The sequence below is a fragment of the Macrotis lagotis genome, chromosome 1, assembly GCF_037893015.1.
Source record: "Macrotis lagotis isolate mMagLag1 chromosome 1, bilby.v1.9.chrom.fasta, whole genome shotgun sequence".
In the NCBI taxonomy this organism is placed as follows: Eukaryota; Metazoa; Chordata; class Mammalia; order Peramelemorphia; family Peramelidae; genus Macrotis; species Macrotis lagotis.
The window spans coordinates 344,615,771-344,634,572 of NC_133658.1; the positions used below are offsets into that span (position 1 = coordinate 344,615,771).

At 37.2% G+C, this 18,802-nt stretch overlaps 1 protein-coding gene across 4 annotated transcripts in view; it reads right to left on the bottom strand.

Annotated features, from left to right (window-relative positions):
• Positions 1 to 18,802, bottom strand: part of NOL4L (nucleolar protein 4 like) — a 210,037-nt gene that overhangs the window by 110,599 nt on the left and 80,636 nt on the right. For all 4 annotated transcript variants that reach the window (XM_074211872.1, XM_074211874.1, XM_074211873.1 and 1 more), the window contains one exon: positions 18,531 to 18,640. In XM_074211872.1, the coding sequence (XP_074067973.1) occupies positions 18,531 to 18,640 (110 nt within the window). The remainder of the gene's footprint in view (positions 1 to 18,530; positions 18,641 to 18,802) is intronic.

Genomic DNA, 18,802 nt, shown 5'->3' on the forward strand with positions numbered 1-18,802 from the left:
TTGCTCTCCTCTCCTCCACACTCAAATCAAATGAAAATATTCTCATTAAGCTTTTTTGTTGTTGTTTGTTTGTTGTTGTTGTTTTTTAGTTTTTGCAAGGCAATGGGGTTAAGTGGCCTGACCAAGGCCACACAGCTAGGTAATTATTAAGTGTCTGAGGCCAGATTTGAACTCAGGTACTCCTGACTCTAGGACTGGTGCTCTATCCACTCAGTAAGCTTTTCAAAGTTTTTCTTCCTTAATAAATTTTTCTGATCCACCATGCCTTCCCCCACACCCCCCAGCTCAAGTATCAAAAATGCCCTCCTCACCTCAAATAACACTTTTTAGCATCTGTCTTGCATTAAAGTTATTTGCTTATGTGGCAGCTAGGTGGGGTAGTGGATCAAGTACTGGACTTGGGGTCAGGAAGATCAGAATTCAAATCAGGACTCAAAATGGCTGTGTGACCTTGGGGAAATTATTCAACCTTTAGTTACCTCAATTACCTCAATTGTAAAATGGAGATAGTAAAAGTACCTACTTTGATGAGTTGTTATGACATCAAAAGAGAAAATATTTTTAATAAGCAATTGACAAGAGTACCTGACACATATAGTAGATGCCATTTGTTGTTGTTATTCAGTTGTTTCAGTGATGTCTATCCCTCAATGACCTCATTTGAAATTTTCTTGGCAGAAACACTGGGAATAGTTTGCCATTTCCTTTTCCAACTTATGTTACAGATGAGGAATTGGGATAAACAAAGTGAAGTGACCTGCCCAAGGTCACTCATCTAGTAAGTATCTGAGGACAGAGTTGAACTCACATTCTTTCCTCTATGCATTGAACATCTAGACATCCAGGAAATGCTATGAAAATATTTATTCTCTTCCCCTTTCCCATTCATCTCCCTTTCTAAATGATAATCCCTTTGAGGGCAAGGAATTTACCCTTGCATCACCATCTATAATAAGAATCACAGTACTCAGCACATAGTAAGTTAATAAATACCTGTTCAAAGTCAGCCCTGAAGGTTTTAGCTATTACATGAAAGCATATTTATGAATGTGAATATATGTGTAAGTGTATGTATGTGGGAGGAGGTGGGGGTAGAAAAGAGAATAGGTATAGCTCCAGAATTTTTTTTTTTAGGTTTTTGCAAGGCAATGGGGTTAAGTGGCTTGCCCAAGGCCACACAGCTAGGTAATTATTAAGTGTCTGAGACCGGATTTGAACCCAGGTACTCCTGACTCCAAGGCTGGTGCTTTATCCACTACACCACCTAGCCACCCCACTAGCTCCAGAATTTAAGGATGTAAAAGAGACTATAACATTAACAGGAGCAGAATAAAAGACCTGTGAAATAGAAATGGATGGATGAATCATGTATTGAGAACAAAGAATGTCAAATAGATGGGCAACCCCAAGTGCTGTTCTGGTATCAGAAATGCAAAGCATCCCTAACATCTTAAACAGTGTTAATTTTTAATAACCCTACAAACTTCTTAAAAATAATTTGAAGGTCTAATGTTGAATTTCAATAAGACATATCATTATCTTAAAAAATTAAATAATTAAAGCCCAAGATAAGGTCTCCAGAGTATTAGAAAGATCCTCTCTGAAGGATTTATAGAAAGACAAAGGCAAGAATAGCAAAGGATGATGGAAGGCACAGAAAGGCTTTGACCTTTATGGGTGGTCACACATCAGTGAAATCACAGATTCATCAAAGTATCATCATCAATAATAAATATTAATGTCATCATATTTGTTTCATTTCTAAAATGTTTTGCAATTCCAAAAACAACTCTGTAAGTTAGATGGGGTAATTATTATTAACCCCACTTATAAATGAGGAAACTGAAGCCCATAGTGGCTAAGTGACTTGCCTGAAGTCAATCAGCAAATAAACAGTAGAACTAGGTCTTGAACCCAGGCCTTCTAATTCTAAATCTAGTGCCTTTTGACTCACACCAAAGCTATCTCTGTAATCCTTCAGCTATTTCCTTATTTCCCTTTTTGATCAATAGGTTTTGGGGGGCATTATCTTTGAGGATTTATTGGAATGAGATAGAAATAAAAGAAATAATTTGAGAGAGCAAAAACCCACAGAGGAAAGTAATTTGAGGCCTAAGACCATTTCCTTTTGTTTCCCTATAAAATTATTTCTAAGTAGAATGAGCTTCTTTGAAATATAGTGAGTTTCTCTGATCCACACAATGATTTAGTACATTTCCAGAGAGGACTGATGATATAACATGTTATATCTTTCACAACAAAAAGGTGACGAACTCAGCATGTAGACTGAGACTCATATTTTTTGGACAAGGCCAAAGCAGGAATTTTCTTTCCTTAACAAGAGATGCTTGCATAGAGACAGCTAGGTGATGAAGTGGATAGAGCACCAGCCCTGGAATCAGGAGGATTTGAGTTCAAATTTGACCTCAGACACTTAATAATTACCTAGCTGTGTGGCCTTGGGTAAGTCACTTAACCCCATTGCCTTGCAAAAAAAAACCACAAAACAAACAATAGATGCTTGTATCAAAGGTTTTGATTTTCTTGTTTCTCAATTTGAAGGGAGGGGGTGGGCTAGGATGAAAGGAGATAGGAGAGAAAAAATGCAGACCAAGAAATAAAATAAAATAAAATAACATTTTTTAAATGTAGTAGAAGTCTTCTGAGAGGGTAGAAGTGAACACTTGTTGTAGGTAAGAGTTCATTTCCCACTCAGTTCTGAAAGTGATTCTGCTGCAAGGATAGACTCTTTTCAACTCTATAATTCATTATAAGATATCACAAAAAGAGAATGTCAATTGTGGTTTGTTTGGGTTTTTTTGTTTTGTTATCCTTTTTTTTTTTCCCACTGATTTCACTGAATAGTTAAGGCTAAAAGGAGAACTAGACAGGGAGAGTTCCTGGCTGCAGCAGGCCAGGGAGAGTGATAGTTTAAAGCAGAGAGACATCAAATTCAAGGTCCAGCCCACCACCACCTCCATCCAAATTAATATATATTTGGAAAATATTAAACAGAATAAATAAAAATACAGTTCAACACAGATAATTTTATTTTGTTTTTTTCTAAGTCAATATTTGGCCCTCAGGAATCTGTTTGTATTTGAGTTTCATACAACTAGTTTAAAACGTCAGAAGTGTTCCAGTTTCCTTACCCTACAAATCTCTATGGGCAGCTTGATGCAATGAAAAGAACACCAGGAAAGAAATCAGAAAAATATGAGTGAAATTCAAATTCTACTATTTATGAGTTATGTGACCTTGGGGAAGTGATTTCTCCAATCTGATCCTGTTTTCCCAACTGTCAAATGAGAACATTTAAACTATGTTGTCTAAAGTCTCCTACGGCACTAAAAGCGTATGACTAGAAGTCTAGAGACAGGGCTAAGTCTAGTATGCTGGTCTTGAGTGCTCTCAACCACTGTTTCCTGGGCTCCTTAGGCTGGCATCTGTGGCAGGCAGGCAAGTATGTGAGGCTTGGGTTAGAGGGTTCCTGGACAGATGTCAAGCCTAAACAGCTCTTCTTCCCCATGTTCCTCTATGGTTTAGCACTCAAGTGTACTAATACTGTGTGTACACATAGCCTTCAGAGCCCACAGAAATAGAAGAGAGAGAGGCACATCCATCATAAATAAAAATGACCTTCCAAATTCTTTTGTGTCTGAATTGGGGAAAAAAAGTTCCATATTTCACTAACTCACATTTATCTAGTCCTTAAAATTTTGTAAAAAACTACCAAGATAGGGCAGCTAGGTGGTGCAGTAGATAGAGCACCAGCCCTGGAGTCAGGAGTAACTGAGTTCAAATCCGGTCTCAGACGCTTAATAATTACCTAGCTGTGTGGTCTTGGGCAAGTCACTTAACCCCACTGCCTTGAAAAAAAAACTAAAACAAACAAACAAACAAAAAAAACAACTACCAAGATAGGAGGCATAAGTATTATTATACACATTTAAGGATGAGAAAACTGAGGTTCAGGAAAATCAGATATTTTGCCTAAGAACATGCAGTTACCATGGCAGTCCAGTGTCTCTCCAAACCATTTCATCACTTTTCTCCACCAGAAACATTAACTCCAAATCCAAAGAAACAATCACAACCAGGTCAAGCAAATGAAAATATTAAGCACCTACTATGTGAAAGTGTTATTTTTATACTGAAAAAGGTAATACAATCTCTTACTCTTAAGGCACAGGCTACACAAATATAGGAAAATTCATAAAATTGCATAAGACAAGTATATAAGGTGAATATAAGAAGAAGCCTTTGAACTTGGCCTCAAATGATGGGTAGGATTCAGTTTTGATAAATGTATAGAATGGAAACAATGTAAAGACTATCAGAATGCTTTCTGTGAGGGGGTGGGGGAGAGAAGGGAGGGTGGGGGAAAAATTATAAAATTCAAAACCTTACAAAAAATGATAGGTAGAAATTACCTGTTTTTATATAACTGTATATAATTGGAAAACAAATAAAATATTAATTAAAAAATGATGGGTAGGATGTCACCATGCCGCCAGTGGTAGCAAGGATGGGAGGTTAGTCAAAGCACATGGAACAAAAGCTTTAGGAGAGGGAAAACATAGACTGGCTCAGGAACAGGATTAGTCTACCTTAAACAGGTAGGAAGAAGTGCTTGGCTATCTAGTCCAGCACCCTCATTTTACAGGAGAGGAAACTGAGGATGAGAGAGTTAAGTGACTTGTCCAGAATTATCTAAGTAGTAAGTTCCTGAAGCAGAATTTGATTCTAGAACTTCCTGACCCCAAGGGCAGGACTCTACCCACAACATTATGATACTTCTCAAATGAAAATTAAGCTGGAAAGCTAGGGAAAAGAGGTTAAATGCCAGATTAAGAAGTGTGGAGTTTATCTCATAGGTCACTGTTAGTTTCTGAATAGAAGAATATGATTAGAGTTGTTCCTTAATTTGGTATTATGGATAGGAAAGGTTGAAAGAAAGGTTATGTAATGCTATACTGGTCTAGGAAGCTTAAAATAGGATGGTGGCAATAAGGATGCAAAGGTTTAGTGGAAAGAGTGCTTGACCCACAGCCAAGACAGTTTCAGTATTGACTCTGTGTGACCTTAAGAAAATCCCTCTTTCCCCTACTTTACCTTCCCTGTACCTCAGTTTGCTTTTCTGGAAAAAGGATTTAAACTAGATTACTTCTAAGGTCCCTTCCGGCTAATGACATTTTAGGATTCTATAGTGCTACCAAGGGACAACTGGGAGTGGTAGTGAAAAGACAGAATCAACAGGATTATCTGAGAGATAATGGATGTGGGGGAGGTGGGAGGAGGAGGAGGCATCAGGGAGGACTGAGGTTAGAAGCCAAGGCAGCCCCCTAACAAAAGACTGAAAGAGAAGGGAGAGAAAGAGAGCAGGATGGGGAGAAGGGCTCTGCCCCATTCTTCTGTGGGTAGCTTCACTTCATTTCTGCCTCTTTCTCTTCCAAAAAGGGGACTCAAGAAAACTCAGATCCTAAAGAAAAACCCTAAAGGTTAGTAGGTTAAAGAGACAACCTCCATCACTCCAATTTAAACAGTGAGTCCCTCCCAGCTTTCACACTGTGTTGAGAGGGGAGCATTGAGGCTATTAGCAGGACATTAACATACGGGAATTAAGGACTCAGACAACCACAGAGCTTCTAATGGAAGAAGCCTGAATTGTTTGTATCACTTTCCCTGAATGAGCTAAGTATGGGGGGAAAAAATTGTTCACTCATTTCAGTTATGTCTGATTCTTTGTAACTCCATTTGGAGCTTTCTTGGCAGAGACACTGAAGTAGTTTCCTATTTTCTTTCCTAGCTCATTTCACTGATGAGGAAACTGAGGCAAACAGGGTAAAGTGACTTCCCTGGGGTGATGCTGCTAGTAAGTATCTGAGGCCATATTTGAAATCAGGAAGGTGAGTCTTCCCTGACTCTAGGTCTGGTGTTTTATTTACTGCCCCATCTATGTGGAAAAAGTAAAAGATCCCAAAAATGTGAACCAGACAGATAGGAGGCAGTTGGGGCAAGCTCTAGCTTGTAAGAAAGAGTCCAAGAGATGTAGAGGATTTGGAAGCAGAGGGCCTGGGTTCAAATTTCAGCTGTGTTAATTATTAGTCACTTAACCGATCTGGGCCTCATTTCTCTCATATATAAAAGGAGAGGATTAGATTAGTTGAATTCTCAGGCTCTATCCTATTCCAAAATTATAGAATTAAGCCAATTACAAGTAAAGAAATCAAGTAAAATCTGAGGGAAAATGATGGTGTAGTGTCTACAGCCCAGAGTCCTGATTCCAAACCCTACCTCTGATATTAAATCTTTATGAGACCATGACCCAAGTCATTCCCTGGACTCTAGGCTTCAATTTTCCCATTTATGCAATAATACAGAATTGTTTTGGGGAAAACAAGTGAGATAGTGAATGTTTAGAGCCCTTTGTTTGGTGGTCACTATTTTTAATTTTTTTAAATTTTATTTATTTTGAGTTTTACAATTTTTCCCCTAATCTTACTTCCCTCCCCCCACCCCACCTCCCACAGAAGTCAATATGCCAGTCTTTACATTGTTTCTATGGTATACATTGATCCAAATTGAGTGTGATGAGAGAGATGATATCCTTAAGGAAGAAACATAAAGTATAAGAGTTAGCAAGATCAGACAAGAAGATATCAGTTTTTTTTTTCTAAATTAAAGGTAATAGTCCTTGGTCTTTGTTCAAACTCCACAGTTCTTTCTCTGGCTACAGATGGTATTCTCCATTACAGACAGCCCCAAATTGCCCCTGATTGTTGCACTAATGGAATAAGCAAGTCCATCAAGGTTGACCATCACCCCCCCATGTTGCTGTTAGGGTATACAATGTTTTTCTGGTTCTGCTCATCTCACTCAGCATCAGTTCATGCAAATCCCTCCAGGCTTCCCTGAATTCCCATCCCTCCTGGTTTCTAATAGAACAATAGTGTTCCATGACATAACATATACCACAGTTTGTTAAGCCATTCCCCAACTGAAGGACATTTACTTGATTTCCAATTCTTTGCCACCACAAATAGGACTGCTATGAGTATTTTTGTACAAGTGATGTTTTTACCCTTTTTCATCATCTCTTCAAGGTATAGACCCAGTAGTGATATTGCTGGATCAAAGGGTAATGTACAAAAAAAATTGTACAAAATGAAAATAAAAAAATAAATTTAAAATTAAAATAAAATAAATAAATAAAAAGGGTAATGTACATTTTTGTTGCCCTTTGGGCATAGTACCAAATTGCTCTCCAGAAAGGCTGGATGAGTTCACAGCTCCACCAACAATGTAATAGTGTCCCAGATTTCCCACAACCCTTCAAACAATGATCACTGTCCTTTCTGGTCATATTGGCCAGTCTGAGAGATTTGAGGTGGTACCTCAGAGAAACTTTAATTTGCATTTCTCTAATAAGTAGTGATTTAGAGCAATTTTTCATATGACTACGGATTGCTTTGATCTCCTCATCTGTAAATTGCCTTTACATATGCTTTGATCATTTGTCAGTTGAGGAATGGCTTTTTTTTTAATTTGACTCAGTTTTCTGTATATTTTAGAAATGAGTCCTTTGTAAAAACACTAGTTGTAAAAGATTGTTTCCCAGTTTACTACATTTCTTTTGATCTTGGTTACATTGGTTTTGTCTGTGCAAAAACATTTTAATTTAATGTAATCAAAATAATCTAATTTGTTTTCAGTGATATTCTCCATCTCTACCTTAGTCATAAACTGCTTCCCTTTCCATAGATCTGACAAGTAAACTACTACTTGATCTTCTAGTTTGCTTATAATATTGTTTTTTATGTTTAAATCCTGTGTCTATTTTGATCTTATCTTGGTATAGGGTGTGAGGTGTTGGTCTAATCTAAGTTTCTTCCATACTAACTTCCAATTTTTCCAGCAGTTTTTATTGAAGAGAGAGTTGCCCCAAAGGGCAACAAAAATGTGCATATCCTTTGATCCAGCAATACTACTACTGGGTCTATAGCCAATAGCTGGACTCTTTGGGTTTATCAAACAGCAGATTACAATAATTGTTTCCTACTATTGTACCTAGTCTATTCCACTGGTTCATCACTCTATTTCTTAGCCAATACCAGACAGTTTTGATGACTGCTATAATATAATTTTAGATCTGCTAGGGCTAAGTCACCTTATTTTGCCCTTTTTTTCATTGAATCTTTGTAAATTCTTGACTTTTTATTTCTCCATATGAATTTACTTACAACTTTTTCTAACTCATTAAAGTAATTTTTGGTAATTTTGATTGGTAGGGCAGTAAACAGGTAGTTTAATTTTGGTAGAATTGACATTTTTATTATATTACCTAGACCATTCCATGAGCAGTTAATGTTTGCCCAGTTATTTAAATCTGATTTTATGTGTGAGAAGTGTTTTGTAATTGTTTTTCAAAAAGTTTCTGAGTCTGCCTTGGCGAATAGACTCCCAGGTATTTTATGTTGTCTGAGGTTACTTTGAATGGGATTTCTCTTTCTAGATCTTCCTGCTGTATCTTGCTAGTCATATATAAAAAATTTGAGGATTTATGAGGGTTTGTTTTATATCCTGCAACTTTGCTAAAGTTGCTAATTGTTTCCAGTAGTTTTTTGGATGATTTCTTGGAATTCTCTAGGTATACCATCATGTCATCTGCAAAGAGTAAGAGTTTTGTCTCTTCCTTCCCAATTCTAATTCCTTCAATTTCTTTTTCTTCTCTTGTTGCTGAAGCTAACATTTCTAAAACTATATTGAATAGTAATGGTGATAATGGGAATCCTTGTTTCACCCCTGATCTTATTGGCAATGCCTGTAGCCTATTCCCCATTGAATATAATGCTTGTTGATGGTTTCAGATATATACTGTTTATCATTCTAAGGAACAAGCCATTTATTCCTACATTTTCTAGTGGTTTTAGTAGGAATGGGTGCTGTATTTTGTCAAAAACTTTTTCAGCATCTATTGATATAATCATATAATTTTTTTTTTTTTTGGCAAGGCAATGGGGTTAAGTGGCTTGCCCAGGGCCACACAGCCAGGTAATTATTAAGTGTCTGAGGCCACATTTGAACTCAGGTACTACTGACTCCAGGCCGGTGCTCTATTCACTGTGCCACCTAGCTGTCCCCATCATATAATTTCTGATAGTATAATTAATTATATAATACTAACAGTTTTCCTAATATTGAACCAACCCTGCATTCCTGGGATAAATCCTACTTGGTGTAGGTGTATTATCCTAGTGATAACTTGTTGTAATCATTTTGCTAAGATTTTATTTAAGAGTTTTGCATCTATATTCATCAAGGAGATAGGTCTATAATTTTTTTTCTCTGTTTTAACTCTTCCTGGTTTAGGTATCAGCACCATATTGGTGTCGTAGAAAGAGTTAGGCAGAGTTCCGTCTTCCCCTATTTTTCCAAAGAGTTTAAATAGAATTGGAACCAATTATTCCTTAAATGTTTGGTAGAATTCACTTGTGAATCCATCAGGCCCTGGAGATTTTTTCTTAGGGAGTTCAATGATGGCTTGTTGAATTTCTTTTTTTCTGAGATAGAGTTGTTTAGGTATTTAATCTCCTCTTCATTTAACCTGGACAACTCATATTTTTGTAAATATTTGTCCATTTTACTTAGATTGTCAAATTTATTGGCATAGAGTTGGCCAAAATAATTCCAAATTATTACTTTAATTTCCTCCTCATTGGTGGTGAGTTCACCTTTTTCATTTATGATACTAGCAATTTGGTTTTCTTCTTTCTTTTTTAAATCAAATTGACCAGAGGTTTATCAATTTTATTGTTTTTTTTATAAAAACCAACTCTTGGTTTTATTTATTAATTCAATAGTTTTTTGCTTTTGATTTTATTAATTTCTCCTTTAATTTTTAGAATTTCTAATTTGGTATTTAGGGGTTTTTAATTTGTTCTTTCTCTAATTTTTTTTGGTTTCATATTTAGTTCATTGATTTCCTCTTTCTCTAATTTATTCATGTAAGCATTTAAAGATATAATATATCCCCTGACAGCCACTTTGAGTGAATCCCATAGGTTTTGGTATGTTGTTTCATTATTGTCACTATCTAGGATAAAATAATTAATTCTTTCTATAATTTGTTGTTTGATCCACTCATTCTTTAAAATTAGGTTATTCAGTGTCCAATTAATTCTGGGTCTATATCTCCCTGTCCAATATTGCATATGATTTTTATTGCGATTTGATCTGAGAAAGATGAAAAGCGGTAAGAGAGTCAGTCCTGGAAAATGCATAGACTTGTTCAGGGGTAGAACCTCTACCAGTGAGCTGTGTGTCTCTAATTAAGAAAGTCATTTACCTCCTCTGGACCTCACTTTCCTCATGTTATGTGAGGGGATAGAACGCCCTGATTTTCAATTCTGACATTCTTGTGTTCTATATTTGATGTCAATAAGCAAACCAATAGCAATGAAACAACTTGATTTTTTAAGTACAAAAAGATGTGCTCAGAATTGGAGAAACAACAATTACTTTAAGAAGTTCATAATCTCAGGTGGGATTAGAAAGATGGGGGAAGGGAGAGACATACACAAATAACTAAAATGTAAACACTAATTTAGAATTTAAAAGTCTGGGCATGGTTGTACTTCTGCCCCCCCCCCCCCCATTTTTTCTTCTGATCCTGGTGTATTTTTAAAAATTAGTTGTAACAGGGAAGCTAGGTGTCAAAGTGGATAGAGCACCAGCCCTGGAGTCAGGAGGACATAAGTTCAAATATGACCTCAGACACTTAATAATAATTGCCTAGCTTTGTGACCTTGGGCAAGTCAATTAACTTCCATTGCCTTAAATTAAAAAAAAATAGTTGTAGATATCTAGTTTGCCAATATTGGAGATATGCTCTTGAAGATTAAGAAGGTTCTAAATATCCAACTCTCATATAACTCTTTGCTTTTAATTTCTCCAGCAATTTTTCCAAAAACAGTCTCACACTTTAAAATTTCAAAGCCCTTTTTCAAATTTTTTTGACAGATTCCAGATAAATAAGCCATTTTTGCTTTTCTGTGTCTCAGTTTTCCTATATGTAAAACAAAGAATTTATTAGTTTGTTAAAAGTGCTGGTCAGGTTTAACATCGTATATTCTATGATCCCGTCAGCTCATGTATCCATGTTTTAAACTAATTTTTCAGCTCTGATGGTTTATAAAACTATAGGTAAATTTCCTACTCCTTTTCTTTTTTTTTCTTTTTGTGGCTTTCACAAGGCAATGGAGTTAGGTGACTTGCCCAAGGTCACTTGCCCAAGGTCATATAGCTAGATAATTATTAAGTGTCTGAGGTCATATTTTAACTCAGATCCTCCTGACTCCAGGGCCAGTGATCCATCCATGGTTCCACCTAGCTGACCCTCCCATTCATTTTCTAAATGGAATAATCAAGGCAAGAAAGTGAAGTGACTTGTTCAGGGTTATGTAGCTAGAATTAGTGTCAGAGGTAAGAATATATTTAAAGTCTTGTGAAGCTTCATTTACAAAGAACTCACTGGAAATAAGAAAAACTTGGAGTGGAAAAAAGAATACTCTTGCTAGTCCAGAACAGCAGTCATTTTCTTAACATAAAGAATTTTATTGAACTGGAACATCCTCAAAGTGGTATGGTATGAGAGATGAAAAGTAAAACTTGGAGCCAGTCTGGGTTTAAGGCTGAGCTTTGGCACATACAAATTGGATGACCCTGGGCACCCTTCACTGCTCTAGGTAACTAAGACTACAAATTGCAGAGAAGGTGCCATTCTGAATTGATCAAATATCTCTCCCATCCCAATGAAATCACAGATCCAATTCCTTAGACCCTTAGCAGCTGTGTGATTCTGGACAAGTCACTTTACTCTGGCTCACTTTCCTCATCTATAAAATGAGTTGGAAAGGGAAATGGCAAATCACTCCAGTATCTTACCAAGAAAGCAACAAATGGAACCACAAAGAGCCGAACATGATTGAAAGCACTGAATAACAATATATCAACTTCAGATAACCTGAAAATTTGTTGCTAGGAATTGAAGTATTTTGAACTGGATTTGACCTTAGAGACATCTCTACATCTAATCTCCTCATTTTATATATGAGGAAACCAAAAGGCAGAATGAAGAAAACATTTTCCCAATATCATCCAGTGAGTAATTAGGATTTGAACTGATGGCCTTTGACTTCAGGTCCACCATGTTACCAGTATACTCAATGTCCTCTCAAATGCCTTACACCTGGTGCAAGTTGCTTCCCTTACAGAATGCATCAGAATTAGAAGCCATGGCTCTAGTGCTGACTCTATCACTATATATTTTGTAGTAAATATACCATGTGACTTGGGACAAGTTTCTTCCCCAATTTATTTCACACTTTTAGTTTTAGAAGGTACCTGTGTGGCACAGTCAATAGAGCTCTGGGCTCTATCCCCATCAGAAAAGCCTGAATTTATATCATACCTCAGACCCTGTCTGAACCCTGGGCAAATCATTTAAATACCATCTGCCTCAGTTTCTCCAACTGTAAAATGAAAATCTACCTACCTCTCAGGGTTGTGAGGATCAAATGAAATATTTATAAAGTGCTTAGAACAGTGTTTAACACACAGTAGGTGCTTAATAAATGTCTTTCTTCTCTCCCTTTTCCCTTTCCCACACCTGATCATTTTTCCCATCTAGCTCTAACATTATAGAGTCTTTAAGGCTCAAAGAAACATTCCTGACAACTTCAAGACCAGGACAAACTTGCCACTTTATGTATGAGTGAGACAAATCTCCTCTTCCTTTTGGTCCTCATCTTCTGTGTAAAAGAAAGTGACTAGATTAAATTATCTGTAAATCTACTGTCACCAAGCAGACTGATCAGAGTCCAGCACAGTACTTGGCAGGGAATAGGTATTTTAATGCTGAATGAATGAACCATCCAACTACATTTCAATAACTGCTTCCCTTTCCCCAAATACAGAGGGATTTCATGGAAATACCCTAGCACTGCTGCTCATGATGACCACACCAATACATGGACCACAAAGTATTTTATATTGTATATTTTTGTCCTAGGGATGCATTATAGTTATAAACCCCAAGACTCCGAATCATAATAATAGGAATCTAAAAATTAAAGGAAAGGCAAATGGCAGGTACAAGAAACTATAGCATATTACTAATGATAGCCTATTTGTGTGAAGGGCATTTATGGCAGGAAAAGAAAGTGAGTAGGTCATATAGAGAAAGTAAAAGATAGTGGAGAGGTAGTATAGTATTATGGATAGAGAACCAGAATTGAATTCCAGAAGTCCAGGGTTAAGGTGCTGTCTCTGACCCATTGTGTGACCCAGGGGAGATGATTTAATCTCTGTTAGTCTTAGTTTTCTTATCTATAAAGTAGGAACAATAACACTCATAGCATCTATCTGTTTTAAAGCTTCAAGTCAACAAACATTTACAAAGTAGTTAATTGTACAAGGCAATATCTATACTAGGCATGCCAATACCCATCCAGGAAGGACAAGACAAAATGAAACTATCTCTGCTTTTAAAAAGCCTCAAGAAATAGACTATATGGACAAGAAAGCGTATATAAAGTGTGTGCAAAACAATACAGGCATTCTACAAGGGAAAGGGTGCTCATAACTGGGGCAAAGAGGAGAAGAAATCAAGGAAGGGATCATTTGGGAGGGAACACTTGAATTATGGGCAGCTAAGTTGCTTTGAATGCCAGGGTTGGAATCAGGAAGAATTGAATTCCAATCTTGTTGCAGACACTTAGTAGCTGGGTGACCATGAGCAAGTCATTTAATCCTGTTTGCCTCAATTTGTCATCAGCAAAAATGAGCTAGAGAAAGAAATAACAAACTATTCCAGCATCTTTGTGAAGAAAAACCCTAAATGGGGTCACAAAGAGTTGATCATGACTAAAAAACAGCTTGAGCAATGAACTTGAATTGTAATTTGGCAAAAGTTAGATATTCAAGAGATTGAGGTGAAAAGAATATATTCTAGACATGGGCTGTCATGTGTCATTTTCCTGCAGAGAGGTAGGAAATCTAATGTTTCATATTAAGAACAGATAATAGGCCAGTTTGGCTAGAAGAGGGTATATGAAGGTTAGTTATATGAAATAAGCCTGTAAATGTAAGTAGAAGTCACATTGTGGAGACTTTAGATGCCAGACTTGGGGTTTTGTTCTTTATCCTAGTGATGTTAAAGAAACAAAGGAAATTTTTGAACAGGGAGATGACATGATTAGTTCTAAGTTCTAGGAACATCAATTTAGCAGTTGTGTGGAGAATACATTGCAAAGGGAAGACCAGGAGTAGGCAGAACAAATAAGAAACTATTGCAGTAATCTGGGAAAGGAGTGATAAAGACCTGAACTACCATAGAGGCTATGTGAATGAAAAGAAAAGGATGGATATGAGGGGATGTCAAGATAGACGGGAACAAGCCTTGACAATTGATTAAACATGGGGATTGAGAGAGAAGGAGGAGTCAAGAATGATCCCAAGCCTATGAACTTGGGTGACTGGAAGGTTGATGACTCCATCCACAGAAATTGTTGAGTTTGCAGGAAGAATGGATTTATGTGGAAATTGAATGAGTGCTATTTTGAACATGTTGAATTTGATATGCTTAAATAGCATTCAAGTAGGTGTTTAACAAACATCTGGTGTTCATGAGAGAAAGTATAGGCTGGTCATGTAGATTTGAGTTTCATTTGCATAATGATTGTGTTTGAACCAAGAAAACTTCTGAGATCACTGAGAGAAAGGTTAGGAAGAGAAGAGAAGAAGACTCTTAGGGGATACCCACATTTAGAGGTCAGGAGTAAAATGACTAGCAAAATAGATTGAGGAAGAATGGGAGACAGGTGGGGGATAAAGCATGAATGATACTTTACAAACTTTAACGTGATTTATAAATAAAAGTATTATTAGTATTTGTATGATAGATGGGTAATCCTAGTGTTGTGCTCTGCTAACTATGAATCGAAGAATCAGAACCAGGCATAATTTGGTGGATTCTGTATAGTGGTTTTCTAGAAAAAGATAATCAAGAATGCCAGAGGGAAAAAAGTTATGGAAAGCCAAAAGATGCCCCGATACTCATATTAATAAATAAGTGTACTGACATATGGGCTGCCTCTCCTGTAAGGCTAACTGGAAAGTCTGAATAGTTTATATTTTGGGGTGCTGCATGTGTTTGAGCTGTGTGTGAGGAATAGAATTCCACATTTCATATGTGGTAACCATGAAACGAAATGTCTGCTTCCTCATTTTAGCCAGATTAGTTTTCCAGGCTTTGAGCAACTTAACCCCAATGGGAAGTTGCTCCCTGCTTCACATAAACACAGGAATTCAGTTGGAATTATCTACATAGCTCATAGTTCTATACCACTTTAAGGTGGTATTATAATCAGGTAACCCTAGTAATGTTGAGGTGGGTACAGTTAAATATTATTATTATCCCCGTTTTACAGATAAGGAGACTTGAGGCTTAGAGAGGGAATCTACCATAAGCCATAAATCTAGTAAAGAATAGTGTTGAGATTTAAACCATTTTTCTAATTATAAAAATAGGTGCTTTCTTTTCCAGAGGTGAATTATAACTCATAAAAGGGAAGTGACTTATCCATGGCCACATGTGAACTCAGTGGCAAGACTAATCAGGCCAAACATTCCCATTTGCAATCCAATTTTTTATGCATTGTACCATGAATTTTTAGGTGCAGTCCTTTAGAACTGGCAGAGAAAGGAAACAGGAAACTAGAAAGCATTATGTAAGTCTGAGTTATAATAACAACAATAATAGTAGCAATCCTTTCCCCATTTATGCTTTTGGACTATTTAACTAGGCTTTTACAAGAGTGACCTCACCTTACATGTAGGTAGGACACGAGGAGCACTTGAGGGGGGGCAGGAAGATGGTAAGGGTAAGCAGTGCCCTCATCTTTTAAGAAGTTCTGATTTCATTTCCTCATTTTTGAATGGGTAGAGAATGGAAGAACGATGTGGTGCAGTGCAAATAACAGGGCCCTGAGTCCATACTGAATGAGGATCAAATAAAGGAAATGAGGATATTTAACATGAGAAGAGAAGACTCAGGGGAGACAACAGCTGCCTTCAAATACCCAACGGCTGTTATATGAACTTTGGGTCTTTTCCCACTAATGAAATTATTTGGTACTCTCTTTCTATGGGTTTGACTGGGAGACTATCTTGCATTTTCTGTATTGAAAATATTATAATCTATCCTCTGAAATGGATGGGAAACAATGAACACTAAGATGACAAAATCATGCGGATCTCAGAACTGAAAAGGGTCTCAAAAGGCAACTGAATCCATCCTAAACCAAATATGGATGGATTTATTCTAGTAGGCAGTAAGGGGAATGGAAAGAGTCCTGGATCTTTGTCATGAGAGAATGCCTGGAAGGTATGAAGGTGGTAGTCATGGTGGCACAGCAACTTGAATATTATGTGAAATAAAGTGTGTTTATTTTGTTTTTGTTTTTGGTTTTTTTTTTTAAGAAAACAGAAAAACTATGATACAAAGTCAAAAAACCTGATTGCTGGTGCCAAACCTACAATTAAATTGCCAGGTCCCTTTCCTTCTCTAGGCATCAGTTTTCGCCTTTGCCAACTAAAAAAGGTTCCTCCTCCCTCTTTCATTCTGTGTTCTAAGACTCCTTTGAGCTTTTGTCTTTTATGTTCTATGTTCTAACATTCTTCTCAGTTTTGACTGAAACAGGTAGGAGGAATGTTGATCTTGGGATTCTGAGTTCAAGTCCTTATACTACCTTTCTTAGCTTTGTGACCACAATAAATCACATAACCATGATGGAGTCTCAGTTTTCCCATCTATAAAGTGGGGTTGATAGTAATCCCTGTCCCCTCAGCCAATTATAGAGCTGTTAAGAGGAGCAACTGAGAAAATGGGTGTAAGCATACTTTAAAATGCAAGATATGGGGCAGCTAGGTAGTGCAGTGGATAGAGCACCGGCCCTGGAGTCAGGAGTACCTGAGTTCAAATCCAGCCTCAGACACTTAATAATTACTTAGCTGTGTGGCCTTGGGCAACCCACTTAACCCCAATGCCTTGCAAAAAACAAAAAAACTGAAAAAAATGCAAGATATGGTTATTTTCTTGTGATAAACAGGACACAGTGAGAAAGTCTACAAACAAAATGGACCCCCACCTTTCCTGCTGGACAGGAATAACCAAGCCCTCACTTGGCTGAGGGCTGTAGGGTTAGCTTTGTGAATAGATTGTAAAGTTGTGTGTGCTTTTTTTTAAACCTTTTTATAGACTGTTTCCATGGTGACCTGAAAAGCCCTGAGCAAACCAAAGCTGGGGAGGCTTGGACAGTTGGGGGCCCTAGAGTATTATCAAGCCATCCTCGGAGGCTCACTCTCCCAGGCTTAAGCCTCAAGAGTAGACCAGACTTCTCCTGACTCCCTGAGGAAAGGAATTCACAAAAGCACTCCAATTCTATTCTATCTTTCGTTGTGACTCAGATCAATGAGGAAGTGATGGGTAATGGAAAGAATACTATGCCTTGAGTTAGAAGACCAAGTTTGAATCTTGTTTCTAACACTTATCAATTATTCAATCAGTGAGAAATTCACTTCATTTTTCAAAATCAGTTTCCCTGGCCATAAAATGGCAAAATAATACCTGCACTACTTCAGAGATGGGCTGTGAGAAAAGTGCTTTTAAAGTATAAATGTGAGGTATGGTTTAATAATAGTCAGTATTTTTATTGTATTTCATCTCTTTTGATCCTCACAACAATCCCATGAGGTAGTTGCTATTGTTATTACAGATGAGGAAACTGAGGTAGAAAAAGGTTAAGGTCAACCAGCTATAAGTATCTGAGACTGAATTTGAACTCAGGTCTTCCTGAGTCCATGCAATTTAGTGGGAAATATACCAGATGCCTGGGTATGAGTTCCAGTTTTGCCACTTACTATGTTGCCTTGAGTACATTTCCTTATCTATAAAATGAAAGGATGCAATAAAATGACTTCTGAGGTCCCTTCTACCTATAATCCTATGTTTTTTTTAAGACTCTTTCTAGCTCTAAGGTCTCTTCCAGTTTTCACTTTCTGTGTTTTAAGGTTTCTCTGGATTCTGACTCTTTTTTAAAGGCAAACTGAATACTCAAATTCTAGCTTCCCGATCCTTCTTATTAATAATTGTCTGCAAAAGTGTGTGGAGATGGGTGAGTATATAAATTCCAAGAATTTCACTAGAGTAATTCCTCTTCTGACCATCAGAGTTCTGCCTAGCAGAACAGTTAACTAGGAATACATTCTTGCCTTGTCTTCTTCCATCTTTTTCAGCTTTGACATTCCAACTTAATGGACTGGAAACCTCTTCTATTTTCAGTCAGTTTTCTTGGACCTTGGTCTTTTGTCCCTGATAAGGTGGTACAATGTTCTTGGAAGGTTCAGGGGAAGGGAGATATTTCTGCCTAATGTTCTCCAACCAAGCCTTTCAGAAGATGGCAACTCACCTGCTCCTGGGAATTCATTACCCGTAGCTTCATCTGCTTCAGGTAAGTTGAGGTGAGGGGCATGTTGTAGTCTATGATCCCAGAAACCAGAGGAGAGGGAGGTTCATTTTCTGAAGGAAAGAACAAAGCAAAATTCATTTATAGCCTGAAGTAAGGGCTCCAGGAGCTTCATCCTCAAAGGAGGGGTACCTAAGAATACTTCATCTTCACTCTCAGTAGATGGAAAGAAAACCCATGCTATTGATACAACTCTCATTTCTAGAATCCTTTAG